The following is a 23777-nucleotide window of genomic DNA, read 5'->3' on the forward strand; positions in this document are numbered from 1 at the left end:
GATAAAATAACATATATTAACATTTATTAATTGTATAAAATATCGTGACTAAACTTAATTCAACGTTTGTTGAATCAGAATTTTTCCTTTTTGCATCAATCTGCTCGGCACCTAATTAAGGAATCGTAGAACTCAAATTCATGTTTTTGCGGAACACTTAGCAAGTTCAACGATTTTAAACTCTTCGCTGAGAATTGCAAGGAATTCAACGAAACTAAGCACGCGACGGCTAGGTTTAGTTTATTCGGCGTCAGGAGAAGGGCCATTGGCTGAGAGGGAAGCGCGGAGATTGATGGCGTAGCCAGTCATGTGGTTCTAATTTGCCCTCTATTACCTCGCCATAAATTTTACCGACAAAAAAGGCCGCTGCGATATCGTTATGGCGTGTGCCGCGATCTTAGGCCCGACGTAAAGGATGTCGGTGAAAAATTACGGATGAAAAAGAAAGATGACAGAGAGTTGGAATACAGGGCCAAGGAAATGTTTGAAGATGACCATTCTTACATATAATTGTTGGGGACGTAATAAGAGAGATGCAAGATATATATATTTCTTGAAGATTTTTTTCATAATATGTTCAAACAGTAAGAGTACATGTAGCTTTGTCTTTTTGTCCACATTTCAACATCCTACAATTATCGATTTTACCTTGACCTATTAAGCAACGTCGTTTTTTGTTTAATACAGAAATAGATTCTATTGCGCACGTGCAAGTCATACAAGTTATCAACGTTGACCCTGAGTGTATATATATTTTTATAAAACAATCTTTTTTAATGTTTAGAATCTCAAGCTAAAAAAATATATGAAACACATATTACTCTGACGATATCACACAAAATTCTATTTATAAATAAAAAAATTAATATTTTAATTTTTACATCTAAATAATGTATCTGTTTTTCCTGAGCGAAGCATACTTATTTATTAATAATTATATCGAATAATATCGAAATAACATGTCCCTAGATTATGTAAACAAAATTTCGACTAAAAGAAGTGATAACAATATTTTTATTATCATCTATAATATGTTAAATCTGCAACTATTTATACATCAATATAATTTTAATAAGAGTTTGTGCTTCGTAAGCGTTTAGCGCTAACAGGCCTGAATTCTGTAAAGTAAAAGCCTGACATTTTCTAAGTGGCCACGAAGATCAAACCTGTCGACTCAAATATCTCGCAAATATATCTGCTTCGCATTAGATGCAATCCATTTGGAATATGTCACTAAAGTATTTCCTCCTTTCATTTCCAATATTGCGAAATTTTAACATTAGTACAATGTCATAATAAATAAAAGCATCGCGGAAGAGCCATTTAAATTATAATAAGTTTATTAAAAAAGAATATTTTATTGATAAATATGTATACTATTATCTATACATTTTTATGCAACATATACTTTAATATTTCTTTTTTCTTTAATTTCTATAAAATTCTTATATTCTTTTATTAAAAATAATATGCCATTATAAATATATTCATAGAGATTACAAGAGCTTTTTTATATGAGTGATTATTAGTCAAAAAATTGCATTAATGTTTATGCTTGACGACTGTAATAAAATGCTAGATGTCATGACACTAGAATGAAATGTTACGTTGCCGTCTCCGACAGTATTGCAAAAGGGAATCGATAAAACATTCTGCAGCCGTAAACCCAGTCATAAACCATGGAATATTTTTCCTCCCTGAAAAGTGTAGACATTATTCAACTTTGTTCTACTTTCTTACATTATTTATATACGCGCGCCCATCTTGCAGAGGTTATCAATGCACTATTTAATTAATTGCTGTAGAACATGACCTCTATAGTTGTTTGCAACGCATATATCGAGGATATTTTAAATAATTTTTTTATGAGGTACGTTTAAAAAGTAGAGATCGAATTTTTTCCTCGAGTCCGCTGTGAGGGCATTTCTTTGTTGATTCTACCAATTCTTCTCCGAATCCACGTTTTATCCTCGCTTCGGTCAGACGACCTCCCTTTTACTCTGTTCTACCTCTACCCTCACGGTTAACCTCACGCTCTCACCTCAGGTTAAGGGTGAGAAAAAACACGAGTTGGTCAGCATGAGAGGTAACACCGAAGGGAATATCCTTGGGTCAATGGGGTGGTCTAAGGGTGGAAAGAAGCCAAGTGGAAATTACTGCGACGCAAACTCGCTTATAGGACAGGTTAAAGATTTTTTATAACACCTCTGTGTATGACCTGAGATTTTCAGGCGTGACGCTAACAAGCAACAGTAGTAGTAGTTTTCGTTCCTAAAAGGGAATACACATCGGTTACACGAAAATGCTCAGATTTATATCTTCAATTATCTTTCTCTTTTTCGCCATCTAAATTCACTTAATATAAATTTATTATTTCGATTTCTTTCGTACCTCGTTGAATTTTAGTTCACTAGAATTTTTATATATAAACATAATTTTCCATTAATAATAAATGCAAATGTTCCAACATCAGGATGAAATATACGCATTTTCTACTTTTATTAAATTTGCGATCCTTAATTCGTTTACTACGGATGTGCGACATTTCGGAGCAATAATGATTAAATTAAATTGTCTGAAATGACCAATAAAAAAAAGACTGTTGACTGACTAATGGCTGCATATTTCAACGAAGGAAAGCACGCATTTGCTCAGAAATATAGGTTAAACATCAAGCTGTCTGACAGAAATCCTACTGCGTTAGAAGAATGTTGAAAACAGCGAATGCATGCTCGGTTAATTTACTTTTAACCGCAAAAAGTGATGAGAAATGCAAAACCAAATCACGCTAATATCCGTTTCGGATCTACTATATTAATACATTCATGTATTTATTACCAATGAAATGTGAATTCTGTAATCAATTATATGAATGCAACTGTGAATTATAAATAATAAAAAATATTACTACATTTTACTTTTCCGTTAAAATAATAGAACAAATAAAAGAGGAAAATATAATTTTACAACTATAATTTTATTACTATTATTGTTCCTTTTTTCTAAGTATTTCATAAGGCATTAATTATGGAAATTTAACGTGATGTAATCTTTTTAACAAACTAATATTATTGACTACATTGTTTTTTTCAGAAAATAAATGATTATATACGAAAAAATTAATTTTTATTAATCTTAGGACTCTCATTCGGTGAATATCTTTCTACAACTTAACAAAATAAACTTGAGATTATCGCGAATGAATTCTCGGCAAGTACGGCTTTTCCCTGTTGACGCGGCAACGAAGTTAAACGAGATTTCTTCGCGTTTTATCTAGTCACAAAAGAAAAGAATCTCGCAAGCCACGACCATAAAATATTCATTCCAAATTAGTTGGGCGAGAATTCGGTGATGGACTTAGAAAGGTCATTTGCTTCCCCATAGGGGAAACAAAAGCCAAGAACGGGAGCAAAAAGGGAGAATACGTTTTTTTATAAGTGCACGATATTCATTTAAGGAGAAAATAAAGGCCGCAAGATCCGCTCTCTAACGTGCGTTTCACGATTATCGTTTATTATGTTGTATTTCTACATTCTCGTGTACGAAGTAGCAGGTGAAGTTGTAAGTAGCCTGCCAGCGACCGATGCAGCTTCTTTCCCAACACTTCAGCCATTATACACCAGGCACTCCTTCCTGTCTTTTCATTCTGTTACCTCCTCGTAACTGACAGATTAATTATGTGTTCTGGCACAAGTCATAACCTACAGTTGGGACGATACGTACTGTTACGGCCAAGACGCGAAACTTTGTACGTCTACGCGCAGGAAGACGAAACACAGTCGGCTCCAACGAGGTTGCACGTGGCTCGTGTAATTTCTTGGGCAGTTAGTAGAATCGTACACCAGCGCATCGCGCATCCGTATAATTAGACGCTGACAACGGACAAGTCTATTTGTTTATATTAATTAGCAATTATGAAAAAAATGCTTTCATCTTTTTGCATGCTTTGTTGAAGAAAATTTATTCGTATAATTGATAATATTAATTAAATGTAATTAATTTTGGCAGAATTCTCATATTTTTATTTTATGATCAATTAGTGTAATCTGATTAATTTGAACGATTTTTTGTGTATTAAGATTCAAGTTGATAAGGAGATTGTCGTTAAAAGGAGATCAAATACGTCATTCCGTAAAAAAAATTTATTAGTTTCTTGACATTCATTAGTTTCTGAATAAGTCCGGAAATAGGATATTTGTTGCTTTTAATCTTCACTAGAATACATAAACTGCTTTAAACAGCAAATACCTTCTTATTATTGAAGAAAAAATTCTAAGGATTTTTTCGTTTCATTGTATCTATCGTTTATACAGCATTATATAGTCCCTATACACAATGCTTGTTAACTTGATACTTATATCAGACGGAAAACTCGTTGAACAAAACTCTAACTTTATAAAGGAAAAAGATTGATTTAAAAAGTCTTTGTCATCTCTTCTTTGCACCCCATATTATTATAATCTTTATACAATATTTAAAATAACGTAAGCTGCTTAACATGCGTCGATGAAGCTGTAGAAATATATTGCGTGTGTTGTAGGATGCTTTAAGAACAACTTTTATGAAAATATTAGTCTTTTTTTGCAGTTGCATTTCTTTGTCCTTTATAAGAATAATATTGAATGCACATAAAACTGTATCTGCATTCGATCTGTTAAAAAAATTATTCTGACTTTAATGTTTCTCAAATTATAGTTCACATTCATTAAGAGAACGAATACTTAAAAAATACTTTTTTCTTTAATTTCAGGTAAGTTCCAGATAATCTGAAAATGAAGTCATTTACATCGGCGACAAAGTTGCATCGAAGATAAAGTTCAGAAGTTTCGAAATGATAAAGAATAAGTGCGAAAGATAAGAATTCCGTCGACGGCGAGAATACTTCGCGGGAATCCTTTCGGTTATATCTCTATTCGACACCGTAAGTTTAAGTTACGCAACAATTTACTTAAAACTTAAACGGGAACTCAAAAATAAACTTTATTTCTCTTAAATAATTAAAGCGGAAATTTTAGTTTAGATAAAGGCAAGAAAAAATAGAAAATCTCGTTTCTTAGTCTTATTGTGCAGCTCATACTCTTCGCAGGATTATACGCCTTACCGGGGGTATATAAAGGGGGTATATACGTTATTTGTGCATTCCGTAAATCACGACCGTATTATTGGATACTTACGTCGATCGGATATCTCGCGCCAACGACGCATTCGAAAATAAAAGCCCGACTAGTCTACGGAATTTCTTTGAGAATTCCGGCATGCCGGGAGCGGATCGCGTTCCACGTGCAACAGAAAATTCGAAGCTCGCGTTCGACTGGAAAGACATCGTGCAGCTTCGCCAATTATTGCACGTTAACGTGGATTACGATGCAATTACGGTACTGTCGTCGTCTACGACGACCCCTTAAGCGAGGATAAAAGCGAGCTCTCTTTCCCTCGTTCGTTGGCTCACGTTGGCGTCGAGAAATCACGTTACGTCGTCCGGTTTCTTTATTTAAAACCGACCATGACGCGCTTGGGCGTGGACTTCATTCACTTACCATTATACCGAGCCGTTAGAGTCCGAGGGTGACTACAAAACTGTCGCACTTTGCCGCGCCACGGAAGGAAGTAGTTACGTTTTATACCCGGGGCAATAATCGTTTCCACACTCTATGGCTTCGCGGGGTTGTCCCTGTCTAAGGCGTCCACCTGTATATATTCGCAAAAGGCGCGTCGCCCGCGTCTGTGCATGAGAGTAGGCCGAGTCCTCCGCGTCCGCCTGTCTGGCTCGAGAAGCGTATCTACCGAAATGCCACATTAACATAATCTTCGCATATAAGGTGATGTCGTTAACTTTCAAATTGGCCGCGCGTTTTAGATCCTACCGCACGCGTTATCTGACTGAAATTTAGCTACGTTGCAGGGAGAAAGAGATTATGACGCAAAGAATGTTAAAGCTTAATCGTTTCAAGAATCTGCCTACGTCGTTGCGGCGTAATATTTGACAATTAGCGGCATATTTAGGAATCATCTCATCTTGCGCATGATTACGTCAACTGCGAATTTTTATTACTACAGATACATGAATTCTCAAAAACAATTTATCGAGTCATAATAAATTTTACCATAAAACGATGAAAATACAGTGACATCAATTCTAATATTAAAAAAGAAATATAATATCTTTTTATTTGGCCGCTAATAACTATCGAATTATTAACTATTATGTAAAAATTCATTCATAAATCGCGCAATATTATTTCACTGATGCGATGAATGTATCATGCTAAGCAACTGTTTAACCAATAGCCTCGCTTAGACAGTTTACTCGAAACGTTATTTCCCCAAACAATAAAGTCACGTGTTGTAACCATTAGATCCATCGAATGTACTTATCAGAATAAACGTTTTCTGTCGTTCAAAATCCGATTCATCAGTTTTTTTTTAATCCTGCATTGATTAAACATGAGATATGATTAATGATCGTAGTCCTATTATTAACGAACACGATGCTCGTTTCCGAGCATCAGAACCAACATAAGTACCGACGGTCTGACAGGATAACTCGTTCTGTCGGGATAATGCCGGGGGAACCGTGCCCGCTAACGAACATTCATCCCAATATCCACGTACCGGGCCAAACATTGGCAATTAATTCTAACCGTGCGCCACGAATGCGCAGTATCTGTCCACTATCAGTTTGCAGCTCCGGGGAGTACGTGTATGTGACAGCCGAGCCCATTTCCCTGCCGTTCCTCTGTCCTCCCCATACTCCCTATCATCCACGTACCAATCTATCCGCCCACCGTCAAATGCCGCGCGAATCTCCTTCTACAAGCTGTACCGGTTCAAATCATCGATTTTCAAAGCTCATTTTGCGCCAGGTTTTTCAGATTCAGTAGAAAGACCAGCGGGATAGAAACACCAGGGAGAACGTAATGATAACATGCATATCATAACTAATGGCTGCGACTATCAATCATCTCGATGAATTTAACTTCTTCTTTACCGGCATTTGCTGCCTTCGTTTTCCTCAGAGCGAGCTTTTTTGGTGTTGCTGGCTAGCAGTGCTCCTTCCAGCGCTCGTACCAAGTATGTATTACGACCGATAGCAGCTCGAAGACTTAATGATCTACCTGTAGTGGCTTCCCTGGAATGTGCCGGTATGACTTTGCGCCGGAGGATCGTTAATCCGCGCCTTAGACCGCGTTTGTAACTATTCATGCGTCTAAATTGTAATTTGGCTCTTCCGAGAATCGCGCCGATGCGCCGCATTCTTGCTCCTTTTCGTGCGAGTTGCATCTTAGGAAGTGCAACGACCGGGATGAGCGCGCGGCGGAATAATTCCACGACAGGAATGAACGCGAGCGAGATTCTTCTCGTAGATTTCCGATATCGGCTATCCGAGGTTCAAGGCGTATGCAAAAATGTCCCGCGTATTGTACGGAGCCAACAAATCGATACAGTGCAACGGTACGTTCGGAGTGCGACAATACTGCAAGATTAATGGATAAGTAATTGCGTCGGATTTGGCGAAATAAATTACTTTAACAGTAATTTCGTGGAAATCTAAAGAATTTGTGGAAATTGCCGTAAAATGGAGGTGGAATAAATAGAATAGACGAGAAAGAATGTGTGTGTGAAAGTTTATCAAGTTTAGGATGTACTAGCAGAATGATATAAATACAACTGGATTATTTATGCTATCTGTACTTTTCGTGCATTAATATAGACGAATTTCAAAGTAGACAAAAGATATCCCCATATATATGTATATAAAAGCTATCGCAATATATTCTATGGTATCCAATGAGATCGTTGGTTACACGGGTCTTCACAGCCTGTGTATACATTTACGATACTACACTTTATCGTCTATCACACACGTATGCGTTGTTCGGCTTTCTGAACGTGCTACTTCAAGCTAGAGGGTACTTTTATCGATGGTTGTGTAGTCATCCATATGCGGGGTTTACGTGTTAATATATTTTGTTTGCTTTTATGATCCTTTTAAGTTAATTTTGTACATATACATTTTTTTATCTTTCATAATATAAATTTATTTTATATTTAAATTTATAAAGTTATTAAAAGAATTTTTAATAGATTATATATTGAAAATTTTATCTTGTTTAATCTTTACCTTGTGCACTTTTAACACTTCGATAAGAACAAAGATATATATTCTATGTACAAAATTTGATTCAAACATATAAGACCTTCATGTAGCGAAGGATGTTATCTTAATAAACTGGTCGTATATCTCAATCATCTTTTGCTAAGTTTATTTTTTAAAGTAATTTCGAAGAATAACATTGAGTATAGACGGCGATATGAGCTTTGTAATTCTATACTTGTACGTCTATTCTATACTTGGTGCTATACGATGTCGATACGTCGATAGCAAATATCACCGTGTAGCATCACCACCGATGTTTCTGTGGAAATCTCTCTTTCTTTCTCATCTGTTCATCGACAAGAGAGCGATGATCCGAGAATACCACGGTACTTGAACGATTCAAGTGGCCATAGTGATATTATTCTCTGTCGATGTTAGATGGATTCTGCACCTTTTCGCAGCAGCAATTCTGAGTACCAGTCTTCGAGAGGTAAGAAGAATACCTAACATTCTCGGGGAGCAGACGTTGGAAAAGACTCTCAACGTTTTTTCGAAGACTTGCAATATTCAACCGTGATAAAAATGGAATGGTATTTGATGTAAGCTTACGAAATGTCTTTTCAGCACAGTTTTTTTTGTAAAATATATTTTTATATTCTTAGTTTTCCTTAAATATTTATGAATAATTGTTGTATTATAACAAGAAGATATTGAAATTTATAATTCGGCATGTCCTTTTACTTCCTTAAGCCACAGTTAGATAACGGATCTGTCTTGTCTTGTGCAGATCTCGAAGGTAGAAATTGTACGGTTGAGATTCAATTAAATTCCTAGCATGCCTAATAATTTCTCCAACTGGATGACAAGGTTTATTAAGCTACTTGGCTGGAAATTAATCGTTCTCCCCTACTCATCTTTCGAGAGTCATTATTCCTCGCATGAATAACTTTGTAAAAGTGTTGAAATTTATTATTCATGATAGGCTATTTGGCTCGATGTAACATATTGATATCATCAAAATTACGCCACTTAATTATGCTATTTTGATACTTTAATATTATATTTTAATACTATACTTCATAGTATTATTACATTATGCATATGTATCAAAATTGCAGTGCAATACTAATTTGTGCTAAGCATCTTCTTGAAAATGGTACAATCATGTTACCTAAATACGATTTAATCTTGACGTGGCATCATATCGGCATAATGTAATCTAAACTATACGAACAACTCTATCTTACCGGTCTTATCTTGCAGTAAATTTCAGCAAGCTGTACCATAGGACATAAGTATTAATCCTAGCAAAATGGCGAAGCCGAACAGGGAGTTGGAAAGAGCGATGTAGGCGGAAGCTGCCGAGATGGCGGATAAATTTCCTGAACAGGAGATTACCCCAATACCAGTTTCCAGTTTTCCTGCTATTATAGCTAACGTTATCTCACCCATCCCAGAGCATTGCGATAGCGACTGGCAATGCAGTTATCCATTTTTGAAGTATCCTTTATTTCCTATGTATTTATATTTCTGCATACACAATCTCACGTCAATCCTACATCATTTGTCGGATCATAAAACTCAATACATGTTGAATTACGAAATAACGATCATAAAATTCAATACATGTTGAATTACATCGAGTAAAGATAAATTTATTGAAGAGAATATATACATTGTGCGAGCCTGTTATAAAAAATAGTCATTGATTTAGATTTCGCGAGAAAGATCTAAATCAATGGATATATACATAGTATCACATACACCTATATATTTTATTTATCACGAACTATGATATAAATTCCTAATATTTTCAAGATTGCAAATATAGGATATAACGAGACAGAGATTATTGAGATATACGGTTAGTTTTATTGACAAGTTACTTTATGAAACTATATACGAACTATACGAGTTATTTTACAAACTATATACGAACAAATTTTTGCTTGAAATTTCATGTACAGAAACCACATTCAAAGATGTTTACAGAACCGATATTTTTGTTAAGCGAATGACAGTATTTGAGATCTTCAGTGTCAGTGCCAAACACGCTCGAGAAAATCTTTACTCTCGAATTTTGTCGGAAACTTTGTCCACTTTGCGCGATATATCAATAAAATACATCTTATATAACTTGATTATATATATATGTATGATAGATAAGAAATACGAATTTTATTTTTATCTTCTTTTTCATTTTTTCTTTTATAATAATAAAAAGATATATTAATGTCAGCGACAAAATTATCCATCATTATCAATGATCAAATATGGTTATTTGAGAACTCTAAATAAAAATCGCGGAAGTGTGTCGAGCAGGAAATTTTTGCATTTGAAAGCGGAATCGAATCTGCAAAGGAAAGGAATCCTTCTTTACGCTCCATTATAATATATATTCGGACGTAGGATAGGAAACGTATGTCCTCCCATGGGCTCCGCGAAAATTGTACTCGGATCTTGAGGCGGAAACGCACGACATTTGCATCTTACTCTGTTCCGTATAGGTATTGCTCATGAATATAGACAGATATGATCCTGTGTTTGAATGCTGTGGTGTGAGGAAGCTCGGGCCGAAGCCAATTGAGCCTTTTGAGCTGAAAGCCGATATGTCCAGTAGCTAGCAGAAAAGCTGGGGTTAGTGGAGTAGCGTTATTGAAACGATTACTAAAACTACTCATTTGAAGATATAAAAGAAATATTTTATTCTAACGTTTACACTTTTAAGATTGCATTATAATCTAATATATAGTCTAATAAAATTATTAAATAATAACATTAATGAATAAATTTCTTGATCGGGAAAAATCAGATTTGTCGAATGAAAAATTATATATTTTGCACTTATCTGCTCACACTAATGCATAATTTTTCCTAATAATAATTTATTAATCGTATACATAGTATATAGATAATGAAAAAAAAAGAAAGCAAAGTTTTCTTCGCGAATAAACGGTTAAATATGCTCGTGTTATTTTTACGTGTTATTTGCAAGATAGAAATAATTTGAAAATAAATATCAGAAACAAAGATAATAGGAAATAAATATTACTAGCAATACAACTTATCATTCTTTTATATGAAAAATTAATGGCATTTGTTCAGACTACATCTCGAAGAACAAATTGCGTCTATATTAGAAGAGCTTGCTCTCGACACTCAGCAATTATATGCACGTACTCGACGTTGGTAACGTACAATGGAAGTCGCGTAAGGAGAATGAGGGTGCCACCGAATATTACGAAAACGCGACCGCCATTTCACGTAATTCCATTTGAGACGCTCGAGGTGACGGAGTCGCTTGAATGCATACGAGGGTGCAGAGTGCAAGGACGGTGACAAGAAGTGCCTGGGGTGAAGTGAGCAAGTGCAACCTGGGGACACCGTCTGCAGCCCGCGGAAGAGAACCTAATTGTAACAAATAGCTGCCTTTATCTGCGGCTGCTGCATCACGAACTTTCGCTATGACACTGTGGTTTAGTATCTCTGCACATTCAACTTTGTTTTTCAAATCTTAGCACAATTAATGAATAAACCCGAATAATCTCTAAATAATTACTTTTATTTTTAATATAACTCTTATATTTTTTAAATGGTTTTTCTCACATATATTACATATATAAAACGTTCAAAGTAACTGTGTAGTAAAACATGATATAAATTTTGCTTTTACAACGAAATATTTTATTTTAATGCAGTTATGAAATGAAAGTACTGAGAGCGTTTCAAAATGCATGCAAAATAATATTTTGAAACGTAGGGTATTAATTTTGACATGACATTTTATAAATGTGTGTATATATATATATATATATATATATATATATATATATATATATATCATATACTTTTCTAGCTTAATTTGAATATCTCCAAACATACAAATCCAATCTTGTATTACTTGCGATATGCTAACAAACTCTGTTTAATCTCTCGTATATCTAGATTATTTCGTAACTTATGTTATAAGTAACACCGATATATAAAATTTACAGCAAAGACTTTCCGTTATCTCAATGTTTTCCTCGACCAATGTGCCCCAAGCTAAGACTTTGATTTAACTTTCATTTACCTCGAGGTTCCTCGCGGAAAATATAATTATAGTGTCTTGAAGCGCGGAAGCACTCTCGTGACCGTAGTGGTTTCCAAAATTAACATGCTTCTTTGTCGAAAGATGCGTAAATACATTACGTTGGTAATCTCGCAAAAAATAGAGAGCGTCAACATCTTTGAGTTTATTTAGCATTTGAATAATTTCAAATATCATCATCACTGATAAATTTGAAGTAAGAATTAAACTCTGTGTCTACCAAATTCATCAAGTTCAACAAGTGAGAAACATTTTAATTATAATATTGCGACTAAAGTGCTGCAGCTATTATAATATTACTTTACGCATCACGGAAAATTAATAACGCTTCGAGAAGCAAGGAAGTTTTACGGCAGAACAAGCACCGCATCTTCCGCCGCAATTTCGTAGACAGCATCGTCATGTCTTGTTCACGAGCATGTGTTTCGGCGTGCATAGGTCGTCTTACTTCGGTAAATATGTAACGAGAACATGCTACTCTTCCCTTCGAAGTTGGCAAATATTAGGCGACGTTCAACGATCGACAATCGGTGACTTTTTAAGCCGATGCGACGAGGGAACAGAAAGTTTTGCAACTTCTCGAAGCATACTGCCCGTCTTACTCTCTCCTTTATTACGTCCCTTCGGATGAATACCAGATGCGGTTAGAACTTTCAGGTAGTGTACGAAGCGACTTCAAGACTATAATTGCTTTGTTCGATCTAACTTTCGTTTCCTGCCAACAGAAGAGCTAGTCTGGCTTTTACACTTTCATGCGCTATAAGTGCGTTTCCGATTACGCCATCTAATGGATTATTATTGTTGACTTGCTATCGTGCGAAATTTATTAAAAGTCGAATAAAGTAATTTAGTTACAATCTATTTAATCTAACTTCTCTAACACAGGAATAATTAATTCGAATAAATATTAAAAATATTTAATTTAATTTATATTTAATTTAATTTAATATTAAAAGTATAGAATAATATTCTAAATATGCATGTTTCGTTAGAGAGATTCGCATAATCTAATAAATTTAAATATATATGCACAAGATTTCTTTTTATATATTTAAAGCCAAGATTATATCATATCAATAAAAACAGATAGTCGTACGAATTTATTTTCCGTGTTACTTTAACTATCATTTTCGTAATCAGCGCATCAAAATACGTAAGTATACGTGATGACAGCAAAATCGGGGGTTTGACCTTTTCGGAACTACACCCCTTTTCTACCACGGACCATTTCGCCGCTCGTTGAAACTTTTCAGACCCCTGCTACGTATTTCTAAGCAAACTGGCCGCCTCTTATTTATTGCTCGAAAAGTACATTGATCCTAGCGCTGATCCTAGTCGACCTTTCATGAGGCTTGTAAAACTTTAAAAAACTTACCGCAAAAGTCATATTTCCCAAATTACTCTCTTTTAAAAACGAAATAAACGTTCATTGCGAAAACAGCAGAAGGATGAAAAGCTTTATAGATGCGATTCGTGGAAAAAAATAAAAGTGCCAAAAATCAAATTTATCAAATTTATTTGTTACTTACCGTGAAAAAAACTGATTCGAATATGAATTTTACGTATACATATCTCGTATGTTTCATGAATATAAATTGAAATTTGTTTCAATAAAAACTGACACCGATAATAACAATATAAATTTTATCTTGTATAAATAATAACGTTACAGGGTATTAATTATATTAATTATATTTATTATACAATATTCAAGCATAAATCATACAGTTAAACGAATTTTTTTTTAAATCGACTAAAATATCTACTGCCTATATATATATAACGTTACCGATAATGATAGAAGATTTCTTTGAAGAACGCATAAGTAAATTTCTATCGACGGTGATAATTGCAACATTGCGAATAATACAACATATCTTATCGGAAATCGAAACGCAATCATATTGTCACATGCAGCAATGTGCATAGTTAGTTTGTCGGTCTTACGTGGTGCGAAGAAGAACGGTGGCGACAAGAGGGACGTAACGAGAGAACGAAGGGGGACAATGGTTTGACATATCGCGCTGTCATCGCCACGGCGTCGCTCGGACCTGACCGTCGACCTCAGGATAGCGCGGATCTCCCCTCGTATACTTATCTCCGCCTACGCTCGATGTCCTCGTTTCTTCGTCGAACTTATCACCGCACCGAATTCAATGAAGCCACGATATCCCCAAACGAGAAATATGAACGTTTTCACAAAGCGCCGCGTCGTCCACAAGCCCTCCGCTATGATGCTCGACCGTGTTACAACCATCGATCAGTGAGCAAACCTCGATGAAAGCACTACGGCTCCTTTCGCAGCACTTGAGTTTTCTTTTTGGCATCAAGTGATGCACTCGCCGTTCTGGTATGCCGATGTTCGCGTGTATTATTCTGGTTAGTGTGTAATCGGAATAGAGTTAGATGGATAAACGATTAGAGGCTATCTATAAATACATATATATACAGAGTGTCTTAGGTTCTTCCAGTCAAATATCATTAGTATGTTGTACGATTAGAAATAACAAAAGAACATCATATGAACATAAATCGTTATATGTATATACATGTATAGGTTATTTTGTTATAAAATTATAACAAAAATATGAAATATAAAAGAAAGAACAGAAGATAACAGTCTTGTTTTTAATATGACTGCAAGGTAAGATAAATCCGGAAAATCCTGGGATACCATGTATATTTTTGGCATAATAATGATAAAAATGTATGTTAAATATTTCACAATATAACTGTTTATAAAATAATATGAAAATATTGATGCGCTTTATCAAAAGTAGTTACGCGATTAAATCAGCGTATCGATATTCTCCCAATAGATCTGATTGCGGTGAAATTCTCTCACATTTGCCTAATTGACGTTCCACCACAGCGAAGTGAGCCTTCGGGCATAATCATCATGCGACCCCGAAGGACATTCAAAGTGCAAGTTTTGATCGGTCAGGCAATTTCTGCAAACGGTAATACGCTTCGTATTTCTGCGTTCGATGAATACGGGCGCGTCCTAGCCCGGAGTAATATGCATCCCTTGAGATATTAGCATATTATGCGAATATAAGGTCGGTGGCTTCGAGAAAATGCAAAAATGTTTGGAGCAAGAAGAGGACATCAAGTTTGCGGGAAAAAATTGATTCAAACGCGTACGTAATATTCCACGTTAAAGTTTTTATTGCATCACAGGCTTACTGTGCTTTTCAAAATGGTCGTAGTTCACGCGATATAAATTGCATCGTCGATAGCTCTACCCTACGTTCCGGCAAAGTTAATCCAGCGAGGAAAAAATATGTATTTGCACAGCCAGGCAGATTGCCGGGGAAATGACACCGGATGAATCCAAAAAACAGTTTCGCGCACTAACTTGATGCAAGATGATGTTTTTCTGCCGCGCGGAATCGTTGGTTTATTCATTTCCTTCATTATTAAAAATGTGATATTGTTATTCATATCGGTTTTGTGTAAAAATTGATTCGAAACTAAAAGTTCCTATTAGTGTTACTTAAAAGTATAAATTATGCGTTGCTCATATAATATAATTAATGTACATTTTTATTATCACGTGTGATCCTTATTGCATTTGGTTCATTTGCTTGTATTTATTGTACTATTAAAATCGTACACGTGGATATACGTTCATATGAGAAAGGATATTATCAGACTTTGCATGTTTAACGAGCATGCTTTAATGAATGTTTTTTGATATAACATCAAGATCCATACAGTAATGCTTCGTTTATGAAATCCAATTTCATTACATTAAATTTGTATGTGTCGTCGAAAGTTTTAATAAAGAGACCGTAAATTTAATATCGGTAAAATTCGTTCATCTGGATCAGTATTGACGAGCCGTGATGCTCGAATGCTGAAAATAAAAGTAATAATCCATGAAGTATATTAGCCAGGTGCACGACATATCAAATGAAATTTATACAACTATAGCTATCCATTTATACACTGCTATATACAACAATATAGAGTCTGCTTTGAAAAGTGATACAATATTTTACGCGTGCCTGCACAAAAATAATTGGCCTGGACATTTTCCAAGAAATATTTTATTAACGAAACTTTTTCTCTTTTTACGAATATATATATATATATATATATATATATATATATATATATATATGCATGTAAGTATATTTCGTATACATTTTATAAAAACTATTAAATTAAAAAAAAGAAATTATCTTATCACGTTGCAACGTGCGATTTTATCTCGCTTTTATGTGGATTTGATAAAAAATCTAAAAATAATTGATATGAAAATTTAGACATGATATTGACTACAATATTTTGATGTGTGCGTGTGTGTATATACATGTATGTGTATATGTAGATATAAGCTCGTGTATAGTTTAAAATATTATGAATTTGGCAAAATAGATATATGCGACTATATTTGCTGCGGATAAATTTATGCTTTGGAAATGACAAGTAATATTTAAGCTCGCTCATAAAATACAATGTTTATTTTATAGGTTTACAAAATTTATCATAGTTGATTGCATATGGATTGTAGATAAACCATATCCGTAAATGATATCTGCACTATATAATTCAAAATTTAATAATTTTAATATACTAATACATTTTCATTATTTAACGTTGTATACAAGAAAAGGCTGTATTTAAAGTGCAGTTGCGATGAACAAAAATGCGTGTAATTAAAAGCTTTACAATGTACTTAAATGCAAGATAAAATTGTTAGATTGAACGAACTTACCTGAAGTGAAGTTCGATCATAATTATGCCCTTTGTCTCGTCCGGATGGAGACTATGTAGTCGTGCTTCCGCACGCCCTCTCGACAACAGATTTTAAAGTACCGCCAAAAAGAAAAGCTCGCGCCTCTGCGAGCGCGAGTTGCCGCGCGCGCCGGCGCAGCGCGCGCCACGCCACCTCATAAGTTCCAATCATTTCGGCAAATCACCCTTCCTGGGAGTGGGAAATAATTGATGGGTGGGTGTCCATCCGGACGAGACAAAGGGCATAATTATGATCGAACTTCACTTCAGGTAAGTTCGTTCAATCTAACAATTATGCCTCTGTATGTCTCGTCCGGATGGAGACTATGTAGCTGTTTATAGACTAGGGATTTGCCAGTGGGAGTAATATAAATATTATTATGAGAGACTGTGAGCGAGTACTATATATTATCTAAGAATAATAGATAGATGTGTAAGTATAAAGTGTCTTATAGATCTAAGTATACAAAAAGTACGCTGTGGTCTTATAGAAAAATTAAAATAGCATGTTCTAAGAGCCATATAAACTTAAAATTAAAATAAACTTCTAAGACTAATGACAACATGGTCTTACGTAGCGATCTCATGGTAGAAGTAATTAGGGTTTTAAGATCGCATCGCTAAAATCCTCAGGGTTAATAAGAGGCCTATTGTAAAAATTTGCAAAGACCCTGGACTCGCCGGTCCAACCCGCCGCGCGTTTAATAATCTCGATAGAGACTCTCTTAGCGGCTGCTTGAGACGTTGAAGCGTGTCGCGTACTGTGTGCAGAGAAGAGGGAAGTATTTATGCCACATTCCTCCAAAGCCAGACGAATCCAGCGACCAATAGTTTGCGACGAAACCGCCCTATGGGGTTTAGAAAAAGAGATAAACAAAAAATCGCATGTAGAAGGGCGTAACTCCCTGGTAAGCTCTATATAATGTTCCATGAGGCGAACAACACAAAGATTTTCATGGTTTGCAAAGCGTGAAAAAAGGAAAAAGGGTTGAGAGCGACCCGGTGCTGAAGTTTTTATCCGATCTGGAACGCGAATCATCAATTTCTCTTCCAAAGAGATCTGCGACACTCTTATTAAACTAAGCGTTTGCGCTCTATGACCAGTAGCGAGAGCTAAGAGGAGTATCAGTTTTTTGGTGATATCTTTCAAAGAAACTCCTTCATATGGGTAAATAGAGGACAATTTAGCTATCACGGGGGCGGGGTCCCAGACAAAATCGTATCGCGGACGGGGCGGTTTGATTACCGAAACGCCTTTACAGAAACGTTTAACCATAGGATGATTGCCGATTTCGTTCTGCGAAATTAAGGAGATCGCTGATCTCATCGTATTCAGACATGAATAGGAAGAGATTTTGGGTAGCTCCTGGGCTAAAAATTGCAAGGTCTGAGCAGCCGACGGTGAGTAGAGCGGTGACCTATGACGCTGGCAAAATTTCCACCAGGCACGAAGTGGGTAGGAATATTGTTTGATAGTCGATTCCGATAGGGAGGCTAGTAAAGCTGGTATTGCTGTATCTGGTACTAAGCGAGCCTTGAATGCCTCCCTGATAACTTCGCGACCGCCAGGGAAAGTGACCTCCATGATGGGTGACAGGTCCTGAAAGGTGACGATAAGAGTGAATAATTAGGAGGTAAGATTAATGGTTCGGAAATCACAAGACGACTAAACAACGGGAACCAGGGCTGTGAGGGCCACCAAGGCACTACCAGTGTTCCCGTTGCTTCGTCGTCAATTATCTTTCTGAGAACACGTGGTAGTAAAATGAAAGGTGGGAAAGCATAGAAGTTTAGATTTTCCCACGAAAAAGTGAACGCGTCTACAGAGATTGATCCCGGGTCAGGATACCAGGAAGCGTACAAATCACATTTGTTATTTATTGAAGACGCGAACAAATCTATATCAAAGGGACCAAAGACCCTTGCCACTCGACGAAATGCTGTAACCGATAAAGACCATTCCGTATCAGGATCCGAAGTTCTAGATTCGGCATCCGCGATAGAGTTTTCTATAGATGAAATATAAGAGGCAAAAACGAATATGTTGCGATCCTCGCACCAACGCCAGATTTGTCTAGAAATTTCAGAGAGATGAGGAAATTGAATAGAGCCAAACTTATTGATGTAGGCTATAGCAGTAGTATTGTCAATGCGGAGTAAGATGTTGCAGTCGTGAAGATCTGCTGCAAAACAAAGCAGGCCGTTAAAGGCCGCTTTAAGCTCTAATGAGTTTATGTGAAGCGTCCTCTCACACTCAGACCACCAGCCATGAGTGCGCCTGTCGCGGCAAGAAGCCCCCCAGCCGTTCAAAGATGCATCCGTAAATATTTCTTGCACAAATCTGTCTGAGCGGATTTTGTTCGTCTGTTTGGGATTGGAAAAGATGTCGATCCACCATCTGAAGTCTTCCTGGAAGTGTGAAGAAATGTCCATTTCTGCTGAGTAATCCTCATTGTTATTGACAAGAGCTAAGAACTTTTCTCTTTCAAATCTCTTCGTATGAAGAAGTCCGTACTGAACTGCAGGGCAGACTGAGACGAGAGAACCGATAAGGCTGGCAAATTCTCGAATGGAACATCTTGTTCTGAGGGCCAACGATGTTGTTAAACTTAGTAACTTTGCTCTACGTGAAGGAGGGATCGTAATTGATTGCTCATTTGAATCGAAGATGAAACCTAAATACTTGCTTTTATTTGATGGCTCCAAATGCGATTTAGCGTAATTTACCACAAACCCCAAAGAGTGAAGAAGGTTAACTGAAGCGTTGACGTTAGCCCGACATTCTTCGTTGGACGAACCTAAGAGGAGAAAATCGTCCAGGTAAGTTATTGATTGATAGCCTTTTTTACGGAGATAGGTAAATACAGGTCTAAGAATCTTTGTGAATATGTAGGGAGCTGTGGACAAGCCAAAAGGCAGAGCCGTGAATTCAAAGGTCTTATTGCGCCATTGGAAACGAAGGAACTTTCTATGGCCCTCAAAAATTGGAACTAACAGGTAAGCATCTTCCAGATCGAGGGTTGCCATATGCGTTCCAGGAAGCATGAGGCGAACCACAGTACGCCAATCCTCTAATTTGAAGTGTGGAGGCTCGATGTATACGTTGAGGTCTCGCAGATTCAAAATAAAGCGTTTCCCTCCTGATGACTTATCTATCAAAAAGAAAGATGAGAGGAACTGGTCTTTGCTAGGTTCAACCTGTGCGATGGCTTCTTTTCGCTGTAGACGATCTATTTCCAAGTCACAGGCTAGCGCAGCAGATAACGACAAGTTGGGCTCAGAAAGATGAGCCCTTGATGGAGGCGAAATAGTGAAAGGAATGCGGTAGCCTCTTATGGCACTCAATACAACAGGGTCAGAGGTGATACTCGACCAAGATTCGTAGAATTTATGTAAGCGACCGGCCGAACTTACGTTGTCTAGTGACGGCGACGAGATCTGGTCTGAGACCGTGAGCGGTGGCGTTGGCTCTGGTGATAATGAGCCCCTGTTCGGCGAGCCGACGAAGGACGGGCAGGGGCCTTCCGGTTTCCCGAAATCCTAGACGCCTGTTGGTGAGATCGATATTGTGTTGACTGGCGGACCGGATGTAACGTCTTTTTTCCTATCGGGGGAGCTGATTTGGAGACATCACGGGCAGTTTTTTCACAGACCTGAGCCGCCTTGAGCGTTTCGGCAAAATTTTGCCCGAATAAGAACTCGTCGATCGGAGCTGATTCTGCAGCATTTTTGCCAACGATATTGAGAGAAGGCTTGGTGAAAGCTCTTCTCGCCAGTGAGAGACGGTAGTGGTGGTCCGCTAGCAGATGAATGCCTTCTGAGAAATTTGTCAGAGCCGACCTTGCCTCATTCTTGAGATCTTGCAAGATCTCCGGCTTCAGCAAGAGCGACATGCCCGAGCCGAGGGCGTTGAGGGAAGCAGCCACCTGTGCCTGTGAAGATGACTGATATTCGTCCCGTTTAATGACCGACGGGGTCAGCGCTGCGATTAGCTCCTTATTCAGCTTTGGTGGAGCCAGCGATGATAGCTCCCCCTTAGGTTCATATTTAGACAGCAGGTTAGAACGCACCTCGTTATTGAGACCGCCTCGCGACTCCGTCTGGATTGCATTCAGAACCGTAGGATTCCAGGAGGATGACGTAGGGGGTGTCTGAGTTCTCCCGAACAAATCCTCAACCAAGGTATACGCCACGGGAACAACTTCCGGAACCTGGGATTCCGGAATGTCTGTGGCAAGAGGGGAGGCAAAGGATACGCTGCCAGTTGGCGTGGCACTCACCTCATTGACGCTAGGAATCGTCGGCGAATCTATGTATGGAAAGAAGGAGACAGAATAGAAATCACATCGGTTATGTCCTCCCTTTGCCAGTTGCAGAGGGGGGGCTGGGTCAACAGGAGGACATACCTGGTACAACGCCTCGGTCAGCTTGTGCGACCGTGTGTTCTATTGTATTCTGCTCCACGGCGCCTGGTCTAATTGCTGCTAAGGGCGATGCTGGGCCCTCATCCTGTGGCGGGATAACCTCTATAGGCGATCTAACCTGACATAAGTCTAGGTTATGTGAGCTGTTGCGGCGCACAAGAAAATCTCGAAAATCTCTGAGAATTTCGCTATAACTTTCCCTGGATCGGGAACGCCGTACCGAAGAATCCCTCGATGAGATGCTGTCCGATGAATGAGCATCCCTAGATCTTTCTCTCCTATGTCTCTCTCCTCGAGCACGTTCGCGCGATTTTTCCCTTGAGGAATGTTTACGGGACGCTCTTCTGTCCCTAGAGTGCCTCGAGAAGGATCCCTTATTTGCGCTTTTGTGCTTAGGCATTATTCTAATGGGTAGAGCCTGAAAAGAGACTAAAAAATGAAAATAATAACTACGGTACACGTTGTCGACACGAGCGAACAAAACACAATGAGGTGGCGTGGCGCGCGCTGCGCCGGCGCGCGCGGCAACTCGCGCTCGCAGAGGCGCGAGCTTTTCTTTTTGGCGGTACTTTAAAATCTGTTGTCGAGAGGGCGTGCGGAAGCACGACTACATAGTCTCCATCCGGACGAGACATACAGAGGCATAATTATAATTTACCGTCTGACGTCACGCGTTTTTCCCCTTTTTTTTAAATTTCTGATTTTCTGCAAAACTTTCCACCATTCTATTTATAATTATACAAGCGAGAAAAAAGCTGTATTTTAATAGTTGTAAAGCTGTATATTGTAGTAATCTAAGGAAGAAAGAGATTTACGGTTCATCAAGATTAAATCAATTCCTATAGCGTTCTACCTCAGTGTTTTGTTATATAATACGATCTATAAATATATTTTTCCTCTTTTCTCCGCAGATATAACATATGGGAACGCGAAGTAGGAATTTGGTCGCGCTTAAACATAATATATTGCATTTAGTTTTGCATAATGAATACAGTTTCGCTACTGTTTCGATTAATCTCAGGCGGATCCTGCGTAAAGCTGAAACGTTCTCTATATTCTTGTTTTACGGAAAGTGTTTAAAATGGTTTATTTCATCCTTTGAATAAGGAAATCTTTTCTAAAATTATTCCCCTGCGGGTAAGGGTTCGCATAAGCGTTCGCTGTTCCGTGCAGATGCGGCTGAAGCAGGAAAAAAGGCGAACCTTTGTGCCGGCGGACCCTGTGTGCATCCTGTGGCAATTGGGTCTCCCTATCTAACGGAGAGGATGCGTTATTATGAAAACTTTACGCTTCCTGTTTTCGAGACTGGTAAAAGCCACGAGCACCATTATATGTGCGTTCAATAGAGACCGGGGGTAATTGCGCGAGAGTCTTGTTCAAACGGGAAATTGAGCGACCGAACGTTATAACATATTTTAGTGCACCCTAAAAATAACGGACACTCCGATCTGAAGAAGTTAGCTAATAAGACTTTAAGTTCATTATAAAACAAGTAGGACGATGGCTTACTGTCAATGCACGGAATTGTTCTAGTTGTTATTTTAGATTTTTAACTTAGTTTTTACTGGCATATAAGTATAATTTCCTCCAATCATTAATCAGTTAATGTCGGTGTGTTAAGCAATTATACAGAAATAAAATTATACATCCATATGGAATATTTATGAATGCACTTACGTTCGCAATCTTAAATGTGTTTCTTAATTATTTATAATTAAAAAATCCAATAGAAACACGCATCAATAATTGACAGTGATGAGCGTTGGCGTCTGAATAATAAAGCACTTATAAATTTAAACTTATAGTATTAATTTAAAGTTTGACGATGGGAAATAAATCCACAAAGTTTTTATTTCTCTTCTTACGTCACAGGATCAACCTTGTCCCGGGCACATACAATTTTGCGGCGCACACCCTACGGGCGCCGATAGGCAAATTGAATTTAATGTTGCAATTACCTTGGTTAGATGTGGACGTTTCCAACTTGCATTGCCTCGCTAACTACACCGGCAAACTGTCTCATGTCACCGTCTTCAGGATTATTGATTTAAACTCGACCCGATGGTAAACGCTGTCACGTACAAGGCTGATAGTATACACACGCTCATGTGAAAAGCACGCACACGAGAGCCGGACGCGAGAAATACGTACGCGGGAAGCAAAATAAGAGAAAAGAATATTCAAGGCGAGCGGGACGCAGTGTAAAGAAAACGGAAACTGCGAGGACTCTCGAGAATAGAAGGAATAAAATATTCTCGCGGCAGAGAAGATGGTTCACGGCTCTCACGGTGTCGAGATAAAGAGACGTTATTGCTTTTTCCGGCAGACTAATACGGACGGAAAAATTGTCGCCCGTACTAGGAAGCGGGAAACAAAATCTGGCAAGAATGGAACGTTACCGCGAATTAATGCGCGCTTCTGC

At 37.6% G+C, this 23777-nt stretch overlaps 2 protein-coding genes and 3 long non-coding RNA genes across 23 annotated transcripts in view; 2 read left to right on the forward strand and 3 right to left on the reverse strand.

The window, feature by feature from the left end:
• Positions 1-23777, reverse strand: part of LOC145971141 (uncharacterized) — a 239991-nt gene that overhangs the window by 27116 nt on the left and 189098 nt on the right. The window lies entirely within an intron of this gene.
• Ten-a (Teneurin-a transmembrane protein) overlaps positions 1-23777 on the forward strand; it is a 448925-nt gene that overhangs the window by 26187 nt on the left and 398961 nt on the right. The gene's annotated exons all lie outside the window — the stretch shown is intronic.
• Positions 1422-2665, reverse strand: LOC145970705 (uncharacterized). The gene is made up of 4 exons (XR_014438563.1): positions 2392-2665; positions 2206-2271; positions 1875-2125; positions 1422-1697 (listed from the first exon to the last, which is right to left on the reverse strand). It is a non-coding gene; the product is annotated as an uncharacterized LOC145970705 (long non-coding RNA).
• On the forward strand, positions 14733-16001 carry LOC145970535 (uncharacterized). Of its 2 annotated transcripts, none has more exons than XR_014438525.1 (3): positions 14733-14832; positions 15008-15328; positions 15398-16001. It is a non-coding gene; the product is annotated as an uncharacterized LOC145970535 (long non-coding RNA). The 2 variants fall into 2 exon arrangements; XR_014438526.1 differs by having other exon boundaries at positions 15428-16001.
• On the reverse strand, positions 15702-21816 carry LOC145970534 (uncharacterized). 8 transcript variants are annotated; one of them, XR_014438524.1, is made up of 4 exons: positions 21338-21816; positions 20346-21240; positions 16912-17121; positions 15702-16047 (listed from the first exon to the last, which is right to left on the reverse strand). XR_014438524.1 is itself a non-coding variant. In XM_083097380.1 (3 exons), the coding sequence occupies exons 1-2, from the start codon at positions 21753-21755 to the stop codon at positions 20351-20353; spliced, it is 1308 nt and encodes a 435-aa protein (XP_082953506.1). In that variant the 5' UTR covers positions 21756-21816; the 3' UTR covers positions 15703-16047; positions 20346-20350. The 8 variants fall into 8 exon arrangements, 7 of the variants coding, with proteins under 7 accessions (XP_082953506.1, XP_082953505.1, XP_082953507.1 ...); XM_083097380.1 differs by lacking the exon at positions 16912-17121 and having other exon boundaries at positions 15703-16047; XM_083097379.1 differs by lacking the exon at positions 15702-16047 and having other exon boundaries at positions 16858-17121.

Source organism: Camponotus vicinus, unplaced genomic scaffold, assembly GCF_025532165.1.
Source record: "Camponotus vicinus isolate PSW18456_S1 unplaced genomic scaffold, iyCamVici1.0 SCAF_4, whole genome shotgun sequence".
Lineage (NCBI taxonomy): Eukaryota > Metazoa > Arthropoda > Insecta > Hymenoptera > Formicidae > Camponotus > Camponotus vicinus.

Coding starts and splice junctions, on each gene's coding strand:
- LOC145970534 (XM_083097380.1), bottom strand. CDS start 21,755: ATGCCTAAGCACAAAAGCGCAAATAAGGGATCCTTCTCGAGGCACTCT. Junction 21,241..21,337: donor TGACCGAGGCGTTGTACCAG/GTATGTCCTCCT, acceptor TTCCATACATAG/ATTCGCCGACGATTCCTAGC.